The sequence below is a fragment of the Phocoena sinus genome, chromosome 10, assembly GCF_008692025.1.
Source record: "Phocoena sinus isolate mPhoSin1 chromosome 10, mPhoSin1.pri, whole genome shotgun sequence".
NCBI classification, from domain to species: domain Eukaryota; kingdom Metazoa; phylum Chordata; class Mammalia; order Artiodactyla; family Phocoenidae; genus Phocoena; species Phocoena sinus.
This window is the reverse complement of record NC_045772.1, coordinates 86,576,736-86,589,304: the sequence shown is the minus strand read 5'-3', so window position 1 is coordinate 86,589,304 and position 12,569 is coordinate 86,576,736. Positions and strand designations below refer to the sequence as shown.

Below are 12,569 nucleotides of genomic sequence, written 5' to 3'. Positions count from 1 at the left end.
CCGGGAAGGGAGAATCCCTGCTCCACGAGTATTTCTCTAGAGAATATACTTTGTTTTTCTTTCTTTTTTTTTTTTCCGCGGTACGCATGCTCAGCGGCCATGGCTCACGGGCCCAGGCGCTCCGCGGCATGTGGGATCTTCCCGGACCGGGGCACGAACCCATGTCCCCTGCATCGGCAGGCGGACTCTCAACTACTGCGCCACCAGGGAAGCCCTACTTTGTTATTTTTAATTAATGGAGTTAATGACTAACTTTTCTGGACAATTTCATACCAGAGGAAAGGGAGTAAATACCAAATATAGATTTAAAAGATACAACTGTTTTAAAATTTTAGGTGAAGGATGCTCTGCTACTCCTCAGTTGTACCACTTGTACTCCCATCTCAGGGCCTTTGCACCTCTGTATCTTCTGTCTCGCGTGCCCATCCCCTAGATACCTGTGTGTCTGGCTCTCCCGCTTTATACAGGTCTCTGATAAATGTCACTTTTTCAGAAAGGACTTCCCTGATCTACTTAAATAAAATTAGCTCTGTTCCCAGCCCCGACTCACCATTTGCCTCTCATTCTCTATCCTTTACGCTACTCTAGGCATCTTTATAGCTTTATCATCATCTGGTCTATGTTTATTTGTGTATGTTCTATCTCCTTTCATTAGAATTTTAAGAGCCAGGAGAAGAGAGATGCATCTTGGTCTGTTCCCTAGTATATAGGTTATGTCTGGAAGAGTTCCTTGCATATAATAGGCACACAGTAAATATTTGCTTAATGAATAAGTGATTACATAAAAAGAGGGTTTTATGTTATACTTCCATGTATGTACTATACAGAGTATATATTCATATATATATAATATATAAATTTTAGTGTATATATATTATTTTTGTGTTTTCGAAACTATAGTAATTTTCTTTTTGTAATTTATTTTTTATTGAAGTATAGTTGATTTAAAATCTATTAGTTTCAGGTGTACAGCAAAGTGATTCATATATATATTCATATATATATATATATGAGTATATATATTTTTTCTTTTTCAGATTCTTTTCCTGTATAGGTTATTACAAAGTATTGAGTATAGTTCCCTGTGCTATACAGTAGGTACTTGTTTATCTATTTTCTATACAGTAGTGTGTGTCTGTTAACCCCTGACTCCTAATTTATCCCTCCCCTCACTTTTCCCTTTGGTAACCATAAGTTTGTTTTCTATATCTGTGAGTCTATTTCTGTTTTGTAAATAAGTTCATTTGTATCATTTTTTTAGGTTCCACAAATAAGTGATGTAATATATTTGTCTTTCTCTGACTTACTTCACCTAGTATGATAATCTCATCCATGTCGCTGGAAAGAGCATTATTCTGTTCTTTTTAATGGCTGAATAGTATTCTACTGTATATATACACCACACCTTCTTTATCCATTCATCTGTCATGGACATTTAGGTTGCTTCCATGTCTTGGCTATTGTAAATAGTGCTGCAATGAACATTGAGGTGCATGTATCTTTTTACATTATGGTTTTATCTGGATATATGCTCAGGACTAGGATTGCTGGGTCATATGATAGCTCTATTTTAGTTTTTTTTTTGTTTTTTGTTGTTTTTTTTGTGGTACGCCGGCCTCTCACTATTGTGGCCTCTCCCATTGCGGAGCGCAGGCTCAGCGGCCATGGCTCACGGGCCCAGCAGCATGTGGGATCTTCCCGGACCGGGGCACGAACCCGTGTCCCCTGTATCAGCAGGCGTACTCTCAACCACTGCGCCACCAGGGAAGCCCTCTATTTTAGTTTTTTAAGGAACCTCCATACTGTTCTCCATAGTGGCTGCACCAATTTAAATTCCTACCAACAGTGTAGGAAGGTGCCCTTTTCTCCACATCCTCTCAAACATTTATTATTTGTAGACTTTTTGATGATGGCCATTCTGACTGTTGTGAGGTGATACCTCACTGTAGTTTTAATTTTCATTTCTCTAATGATTAGGGACGTTGAGCATCTTTTCATGTGCCTGTTGGCCATCTGTATGTCTTCTTTGGAGAAATGTCTATTTAGATCTTCTGCCCATTTTTTGATTAGGTTGTTTTCTTGATATTGAGCTGTATGATCTGTTTGTATATTTTAGAGATTAATCCCTTGTCAGTTGTATTGTTTGCAAATATTTTCTCCCATTCTGTAAGTTTTCAACAAATGAAGTAGAAGAATAGTTTACTTGAGAATAACTTAAGGATAGCAGTGCGACTGTTACTCTCCATCATTACATTTTTTCATATCTAAAACCACTCGCCTCTTTAAATACATGCAAAGTTTTTTTTTTTTTTTTAATTTTGCATCTAGTTGTGGTTTCCTGCAGCTTACATCCCTTCAGTAATAGGTCTGGTGAGGTTTGTTTTTTTTTTCCAAAAAAGTCCTTAAAAAGGTATTCTTGTTTGTATTAACAAATAAAAAACAATAGAACATAGCACAGGGAACTGTTTTACCTACAGAAACACACTTTCAACTCTCTGCATTTCTCATGCTATTATTAACAATATCTCTACTTGGACAGAACCATTTTGTTTCCATGCTAACTGCTCATTTGTTTCTCCTGTGAACTTTTTAAATTCGGTGTTTGGCAGCAGTTTTGTTTTCCTTGGAACTAAGTACTGTGTAACATACTGTTAGCTGAAGGCTGTGATGTAGAAATTTATTATTAAAAATAAGAGAGAAGAATTTATTCCATAAGGATGAAAATGACTTAGTGTCAGGGAAGTTAGGAGTTTCAAAATGCTTTACATAGCAGATTGTGTTTCTCTGAAAGGAAGTATATCTTATTTCCTAGGAATAAATTGAAGCATCTTCATTTTGCCCATCCTGATTAAGGGGAGCTGAGAAAGAAGGAAAGATAGACGGTTTTACGGAGAATTCCTTCTCTTTGCCGTGTGTAGGCATCACTTTGGTGACCTATATATCCTCAAACCTTCTGGTGAGATGTTTATTAAAGTGTTATTACCCAGAGGAGTAATCATAGTTAAATAACCAAGAAGGTATTTTTTATAGAAGGTGAGAGACAAACATTTTTTTCTTCCTGAATTAAGCCATGTACTCTTTATCAACCAGAATGTATTTGAATTTCCTATTTATTATTCATTTTTTAGTTTCAATTTCTCTTTCTCTTTTACATTTCAATTGATCATAAAAGCAGAAGCATTCCTCCTCCAAAAAGAGTATCATATCAGGTTAATAAACTTTTTGTCTCTCTTCCCAGAATGGCCTAGGTGTCATGCTGCTCTTCACTTATCTTGAAAGTGTAGTCCATTCAAGTGACTTCAACTGCAAAAAGAAAAAAATGATTCCACAAATTCTACTTCTGTTCGTCGTCCATGACCCATTTCTGTCTTTTATCTAATCCCATGACATGTCAATGGACATCTGCAACTTAACACTAATCCTACCTGTGGACTCAAAGGATGTTTCAACTTTCTCACTGATAAAACATCAACATCAGTTTGCACTTAATTCTGTAATTCATTGACTTATTATGCAAGCTCTCCTCTTTACTATTTATTATAACTGACCAATTTTTTTCATTTGTCCGAATCGTTAGTTAAGAGAGTAGGGCTAGGGAGGTATCTCTGTACTTCTAAAACATTTAGCTCTATGGTTCTGCTTTAATAGGAATAGTTACCAGCAGCCAAATGCTTCATTTTAACTTAAATAATCTGTAATATTGAATAAGTCAGGCAGTTTATCATACTATGGATAGTTTTTTTAAAAGGCTACTGAAAACATGATGCTTATTTTAGTCCTGGATCTGTGATCTGAGGACAGTGCTCTTATGACAGTAAAATAGATTCTGTGTCTGTAGATAGGGTAAAAATTCAAATGCTGTCATGTACCAATATGAATCTGATACTCACTCCCCTTTCTGTGCCAGGTATGCAATAATCATGGGAAGAAGTAGAGTCCTGACACCCTATCCAGTCCTCCCCGCCTTCCCTGCATTTAAAAAACAAATGCGAGAAAATACTGTAATAAACCCTGTATAACTCAACACTGAAGTAATGTTAAATTTTGGCTCAGATTTTTTCAATGAAAAGTATCAACGGATACTTTTTTAATGATAAAGCCCTTGTGTGATTTCCTCAAGTCCAAAGGGAATACAATCTTTGTTGATTTCCTTTGCCTTTCTTCTTATTGGATAGAGAACATTCCAGTATCTTATTCATTTCAGAGTTTTTTTATATTTTGGGTATTTCACAGAGCATGTAGATTTATGTAACTTTTTATTACCTAGAAAAAAGTAGCAGCAGTATTATTTTAAAATACATTTTGAAATATTACCACATGCTTTGTCAACTCAGACTTTCAAATATATTATAATAATGGTATTAAATAGATAATATAAATATATAATGATACAGTGGAATAGAATTCCCTTAGCCTAAATCTCTCTCATTACTCTATTGTATACTGCAAGGAAATAACTCTCTCTGATACGTAACACATTTGACAAATTTACTATTTTAAAGCTTAAAATAAAAGGTTGGAGAGGGCTTCCCTGGTGGTGCAGTGGTTGAGAGTGCCTGCCGATGCAGGGGACACGGGTTCGTGCCCCGGTCCGGGAAGACCCCACATGCTGCGGAGCGGCTGGGCCCGTGAGCCATGGCCGCTGAGCCTGCGCGTCCGGAGCCTGTGCTCCGCAACGGGAGAGGCCACAACAGTGAGAGGCCCGCCTACCGCAAAATAAATAAATAAATAAATAAATAAAAGTTTGGAGAGTGAAACTTTTGGAGGTTTATAAGTTCTGGTTTGTAAATTCTCTTCTGTAGTAAGTGATGACCCAAATGAGTCTGCATTTTGGTTGTTTTTGTTCTTTGACTAAAAATTGTCTTTAAGATAGTTAATGGCAGAGGGCAGTGAATCCCATGGTTTTCTTACCTTAGTTCTGATCTTGGAGAAATGTTATATTCTTGACTTAGTATCTGTCATCATCAGATATTCCCCCTTAAATTCATATAGGTGGATGACAGTTCGTGTTTCTGATGTATTTACCTCTTTTAATTGTGATACTCATGCGTGGTAGAATTTACCAAGTTACCCTGTTCGTTTAAATTCACTAGCAAGAGGGTAATAGTCATAACAGCCTTTTATAACCTATTTTCTTGAGAACATTTAGATAAAATAGTGAGAGAGAGAAGGTAAGCCTTCTGCTTAAAAATCATTTTCATTTATCAGTCTAGTACTCAAGTTTATTATTTCTTAAGGGTTGCCAACGCAAGCATCTCACCTCCCTGTTATTAATGAAAGATATTCCCAAAGTCTCAATAGGACAATGGTTGAAATTGTCAAGAATTGTTTTGCTAGTTCTAGTGAATAATTACTTAAATATCCTTAGTTTATGTTTCTGAATCAGACTATTTCATTGGTTGATTAGTATTTAATCTTATTATAATTAACTTTAAATTAGTATTAATGAATATTTACTAGCAGATGTATTGCCAATAAATCTACAAATTTAAAAAATTAAAGAAATATCTACTAAGCGTTCAATTTTATGTGATGATTATCTGGGCTAATTTACCCAAAATTGCGTGCTAGCCAAATAATTAAATCATTGTAATACTTCTAAGGCTTGCAATAATCGACTGTCTTATTAAAAATGAGTAATTTAAAATGACGTAGTTGTATTTTTCACTCATTATACCATGAGCATTTCTCATGTAATTTTTTAAAAGGCTCTGAAGGTCAATTTTTTTTTTAACATCTTTATTGGAATATAATTGCTTTACAATGGTGTGTTAGTTTCTGCTGTATAACACAGTGAATCAGCTATACGTATACATATATCCCCATATCCCCTCCCTCTTGCACCTCCCTCCCACCCTCCCTCTCCCACCCCTCTAGGTGGACACAATTTCTAATTGCTATATTATATTCTTTTCTATCCTATAATTTATTGAATAGTTACCCTTTTGTTGGATAACACAGTGATTAGAACATTATAACTACTAGATTCTTACAATTTTATTTACTGGTCAAAGTGTATGAATTTTTAGTAGTATGTAATATGTATTAAAGTTGACATACATGGTACATGTCTATATTTATAAGTGTTATATGTGTATGCATATATATATATCAATATATATATTTGCTATATGTGTATACTTATCTCCCTAAATCCTAACCTAATATTCTACATTATCAATTTGCTAAAAAATAGGCAACAATAGTTTTTTGTTATTGTCTATACTGAATTTCTTTTACTTCCAGCAAAGTCAGTTGTTTCCCATAAAACTCTTGACTTGATATTTATTGTGTAAATTGTCCTTATCCTTTCTTCCAGTTATCTACTAGAGTTGTGTTTATTTCAAGTTTGTAGAGTTCTTAGTGTCCTGAAGACATTACCTACCATTTACTGCAGATATTTTGCCAATTTGACATTTGCGCAGACATTTGAAGATTTCATGTAGCCTGATAAATTCATCTGTGTTTTTTTTTTAATTTGGAAAATCTTTATATATTCCAAAGCAGTTTAAGTATTTGTCTTGACTTTATTCTATTTTATATTTATAGTTTGATCTTTTAAAAATTTAACTCTTTTTATCTATATAGAAGTTATGTATATTGTAAGGTTCAGCTCCAAGTTTTTCTTTTGTCATTTGTTGAATAATTCATCAAATACCCATTGATTTTTATATTTTATTTTTTACCTTTTGTTACTACATGTACTTGAATTTATTTCAGAACTGTCCACCACATTTCATTTATTTGTATTTTGAGTCTTAAATCATTATCCTATAATTTGAGTTAAATTTTATAATACACTTCAGTAACCACTAGGGCATTTTCATCTCTTCTAATATTTTGATTCTTAGAAGTTCATTCTCTCAGATAAAATTTAGGTGCTTGTGTTTTTCTATTTTTTTCTTAAAAAAATACAAACAGCTTTTGATTGAAATTGAGTTAAACCTGTAAATTTATTTGGGGGAAAATGAACACAATAATTTTATTGAATTCACTTGTCTTAACCAGGAGCACTGTATGTTTATCAGTAAGCTTTTACCATTTCCTGTGTATGGTTATCAAACATTTCTTGATAATGTTCAAAAGTATATTAGCTTTTTGTTGCTATTGTGATCAGTTCCTTTGTTATAGCTACTGAAGAGTCACTGTTGTTGTACAGAAGAGTTAATGTATAGAAGTATGTTCTATAGTATGTCTTGTTAGCATGCTAGCTTCTTAGTGGTAAGGAGTTCTTCCATTGGTACACATGACTAGTGAGTATACTGGACAGAGAAATGGAATTTTATTCCTCTCAGTTGGTATCTTGCATTTTCTTAATGCTCTTCAAGTTAAATGTTATTTTCAATAAATAAATATTATTCTTTGAAGCAAAGTAGCTCAGGACTATTACAACTATGGGAATAACTTGATAATGTTTTGTAGTCTCTGTTTTAATGAAAATTTACATTTTGTGACTTTGGGGGCATATTTCACATTAAATAATTTTGCTCCTTCGAACTCTTATATTTTTGTGATATTATCGAAACAGAATTTAAAATGATTGAAATATTTTGGCCTTCTGGTTCTTGTCATTCTTGACAGTAGAGTAAGCTACACTAGTAGATTTCTGTAGCATATTTTCTTAATAAACTAGAAGCTTGATGGTATGAAAATAAAGCTTAACGTGGTTTAACATTGATCTAGAATGTTCCTGACAACCGTAAAGCTGTACATTACAGACTCATTTTGTCACACAGTGATATTAAAATATCTTCAAAACAACTAGTAGTTGAACTATCAGCTATCAAACCAGAAGTGTATTACTTCAGGTATGTTAATTTACTCATGAGGTCAATATAATACCCTACTATTAAAACATAGTTTTCAAAAGCCTCCTTATTCTTTAAAATAAAGAGTAGAAATAGTTGCCATGTAAAATAGGTATCATTGGGCTTCCCGGGTGGCGCAGTGGCTGAGAGTCCGCCTGCCGATGCAGGGGACACGGGTTCGTGCCCCAGTCCGGGAGGATCCCACATGCCGCGGAGCGGCTGGGCCCGTGAGCCATGGCCGCCGAGCCTGCGCGTCCGGAGCCTGTGCTCCGCAACGGGAGAGGCCACAACAGTGAGAGGCCCGCGTACCGCAAAAAATAAATAAATAAAAATAAAATAGGTATCATTTAACTTACTGTCATTATTACATTATCTTACAGCTCATGGGGCATTCAGAATGGGACCACAAACGAGGGCCAAGAGGATCACAGGTAGGTTTCTTTTCCTTTCCTTTTTTGCATTTTGTGTCTTAACACTTTGAGCCATGAGTTTTCTAAAACTCATGAAATAATAATGAGAGAGAGGAAGAGACAAAAGAATCATGCCATTTGTTTTTATTTAAGTTAGCTGTAATTAAAGTCAGGTTTCAAATCCCAAAGGCAGATGCCAGTATATTCCTCTGAAGAGCTTTCCGGTATCCCAGACTGGTTGTGTTTATATGAATGTAGATTTTATATTCATCTTGTCTCTGCAGAATACAGTTTGATCAGCAACCTACTCTCTTGATTTTATTCCCTTCCTTTGAAAATTTTTCTATGTATTTTCTTCTTTTCTCTACCTTCCTGGTTTTGGTTAAATATTTTGAAATATAATGAGAATAAACCCTGAACTAATTACAGAGTTTTGTCTCTAAATGAACTGTCTTCTTCTTAGGGAAATAGAAAGATGAAAGGACCTATTATTTTGGAAAAGAAACAAATTATAAAACTTTCTATATTACCAGACTGTTCTCATTGTCTTACTTTATGTCTTAGGCAAGGAGAAAAGCTTCCATGACGCATTTATGCTTTTTAATGACCTAATTAGACAATGTGAATTTGTTTTGCTTCCGTAATTACTTTGTCTGACAGAATAAAGGCTGAGTTTTACACTAAGAAAATTGCCTCTCCTCCTAGGGTATTTTGTGAAGAAATGTAAAAATCATTTCTCTCTTAGCAGCCTGTGCTTACCTGACTGTAAACGTGCTAAATAAAAAATTAAGTGGGTGGAACATTTTAATCTTTGCTGCTCACATGTTTTATTTGCCACTAAAAAATATGGTTAAGAGAGAGTTTACTGTACGATACTGTATATGAAAGATCATTGTGAAATGTCAGCGTCTCCCAAGTGTTTTACCAAGCTGACATGACCTGTGCTGTCATTAAGATTGCACGGACAACAGTTTCATTTCGGTCACTAGGGAAATACAACCAAGTCAGTCAGTTGTTTTTAGGGGAGAGTTTAATAGCTGTGGTTTTATTTTTGTCCATTATCAATTTGATTAGTAGATAATATAAACCAGTCCAATTAAATTAGGATTATCCAAAAGGATTTATGCCTCATTCTCCCTCACTGTCACTTCCTTGTCTCCATTTTCTCTGGCAGCTCTCCCTCTGTACACATTTATTATTTTAAATCAGAATTTTCGGCAAGATTGGCAGTGAAATGATGAAATTAATGCATGGTGGACGCTTTGTAATTCTAGACCAATCAGAAGTAAAGATGAGCACCAGTAAGAAACTCTGTGGTTTCTGATTATTGCCACCACAGACATTTTGACTCAGAACACACCAAGCAACTTGATGAGGACATGTCCTTTCAAAGTAATGTAGTATTTTTAAAATTTGTTGAAAAAATATATAATATACTCGCCATATAACCTATTTGGATATAACTTATCTTCAAGTTTGGATTGGTCACTCTGTTGTTATAAATTGAAATATAATGTCATAAAGGCCCAGCATCGTTTATGTTAACTTTAAACGTAAAAAATCCCAGAATGAAAATTTTTAGAATTCCAGCTATTGCACATAGCTAGAAAACTTCAGATTTCCACATATACATGAAAAATATTTTCATAAATAAAGTTTGATTATATTTAGAAGCTTGAGATGATTCTGAAAAGCAAAGGCACTAGAAAGTTCTTGCATGAACTACCGTTATCAGCATCAAGGTTTTTCGTGAACCTCTCAACTAGCTAAATAAGCATTCGAAATGGGGTATACCTTTGTCTCACCCTTGACCCTCAACTCAGATAAAAAAAAAATTGTCAATGTCAAAAGCAAAAACACACACCAAAAAAAAAAAATCCGATAACAATTACAACAGAATACTTTATTGTTTGGAAATTCCAGATTAGTCAATTAAGCACAAAAGTAGTAACCTCTTATCTAATTCTGATTCTCCACTGCGGCGGGGGGGTGGGGGTGGGGGGGTGGGGGGGATGGGGGGGGGAAGACAGTATATTTATGTTTTAGATGATTGATCCCTTCTTATTTTGCTACCATTTCCTTGGACAATATGTCTAAAGTCTTTCGGCCATTTGAAAGGAATTTCAGACAGACTGCATTTGAACACAGATCTCTTAAGTATTTTACGACTACCACAAGGCCTTACTCAAATCCCATCTCAATTTAGTTTAATTGAAGACAGGTTTTTAAGCACTTACTATGTGGATAGCACTGTGGTAGGTCTCATTGAAGAAAAACTGAGTGACAAGTTTACTGCATTGCAAGAGCTTACAAGGTATGGTTGGAAATAGAGCAATACTTGAGTAGGTAATTTGCATATAAGGCAGAGTGGTAGATGTAAAATTAAGTATATAAACAAAGTGTGATAAGAGTTTAGGTGGGACAGAGTATTTATTTATGCCTAGTAGAACTGGGAAATTTGGTGGTATGTGAGGTGGGCCTTCAAGGTTGGGTAGTAAGGTTTCAGAAGTGAAAAGAGGGAAAGGGAAAAGCTTGAGGAAAAGTCTGAACTGGTAAAGTGTGGGGTTTGGATTTCTGTGAATTTACTTTATAAACCCTTCCTGCCTAGGGACTGTTGCAGGAACTACTGTGAAAGAATGATCCAGGGAGTGTCATTCTTTATTGAGCAGGTACGAGGAGGAAGTAAGGAGGGTTAAGAATTTGTAATCCAGAGAAAGACAAATGCTGCATGTTTTCACTTATATGTTGAATTTAAAAAACAAAGCAAATGAACATATATAACAAAACAGAAACAAATTCAAAGATACAGAAAACAAATTAGTGGTCTCCAGAGGGGAGGGTGGAAGAGAGATGGGAGAAACAGGTGAAGGGGACTAAGAGATCCCAGCTACCAGTTGTAAAAAAAAAATAAGTCATAGGGATGTAATGCACAGCCAAGGGAATGTAGTCAGTGATATTATAATAACTTTGTAGAGTGCATAATCTATAAAAATATCAAATCACTATGTTTTACACCTGAAATTAAGATATTTTAGGTCAAATATACATCAGTTGTTTTGGAAAAAAAAAGAAGAATGAGTCCCAGTAACACAGGCCAGTTCACAGGGAAGATGTTAAGTTTAGTGTTAGAAGTGTTAAGAGAGAAGTGAAGATGACAATTCCAAAAGGGAATTTCAGACAAATACTTGGGGTGCCGTTCTGGGCTATGTAGCCAGATGAAAGCAGAAGATGTCAGTTAGGGAATGCCAATCATTCTTGTGATAATCAAACTACATTAGGCAATGGATTCCAGAAGAAGGATATTAAAAGAGAAAAACAGAAGAAAGGCTCATTCTTGAGGGAGACTCCGTGTAAGGGCTGGGAGGAGCCTGGGGAGGGAGTTAAAGCATGTACATGGGCTCACTAGAGACCAGAGGAAGAAGTAATGCAGAACCCAAAGTAGTGAGTATACTGTCAAGTTACACTCAGAAGAAGGCTGAGACCACAACCAAAGTTTCAAGAAAACAAAAAAAGTAGGAAATGCTTTTGGATGTAGTGATGAGCAGGGCACTAGTGAACTCTGAGAATGCACTTTTGGTCAAGAAGAGGTGGAAAAATAGAATACAGAAATTAAGAAGAGAATTAGTGTGAGATAGTGGAGGAGTTTTGTTTTAAAAGAAAAGTAGAATTAAGAAAGAGGTGACAAACAGTTTCCTACTGTGTAGCTCAGGGAACTATATTCAGTATTCTATGATAAACCATAATAGAAAAGAATATAAAAAAGAATGTGTGTGTGTTTGTATATATATATATATATATATATATATATCTGAATCACTTTGCTGTACAGCAGAAATTAACACAACATTGTAAATCAACTATGCTTCAATAAAACAAAAGAGAAATAGGTGGCAACAGAAGTGAGGAAAATTTATTTTTATTCTAAAGTAGGATGTATGTCTTAATAACTATTAATGACAAAGAGAATCAGTAGAGAGAAGAAAATTCTCAATAGTGACCTATTTAAGGACTGAGAAAATAGTGTAATCCAGGGAAGGGAATGCAATTTCTCCCAGTATGGTCCTTTGGGCTGGTCCCTTTGACACCTGTTTATGTGTTTTTCTCACACTCCACCAGTTCCCACCCTAGACTCCGCCATTCACCCTAGTTCAGAAAAACTGACCATGTTCTCAAATGAACTACTGGATAGATCCACCAAAAAGCACAAATGAAGAAGTTTTGGAAAGAAAGTAGGCACATTTATACCAGAAAAGGAGAGAAGAAATAGGGGCAGATAGCACAAAAATGAAAGAAATACTTTGAGCCTAATGACTTCAGTTTTCTTGCTAGAGAAAGGGTACATAAACTTGGG

The 12,569-nt window shown here is 35.1% G+C and overlaps 1 protein-coding gene across 3 annotated transcripts in view; it reads left to right on the top strand.

The window, feature by feature from the left end:
• The window catches only part of PDE3A (phosphodiesterase 3A), a 324,662-nt gene that overhangs the window by 195,791 nt on the left and 116,302 nt on the right, over positions 1 to 12,569 (top strand). For all 3 annotated transcript variants that reach the window (XR_004351893.1, XM_032646571.1, XM_032646570.1), the window contains one exon: positions 8,189 to 8,239. Coding sequence is in view for 2 of the 3 variants with exons in the window: in XM_032646571.1 (XP_032502462.1) it covers positions 8,189 to 8,239 (51 nt within the window). In the remaining variant the exon portion in view is untranslated. The remainder of the gene's footprint in view (positions 1 to 8,188; positions 8,240 to 12,569) is intronic.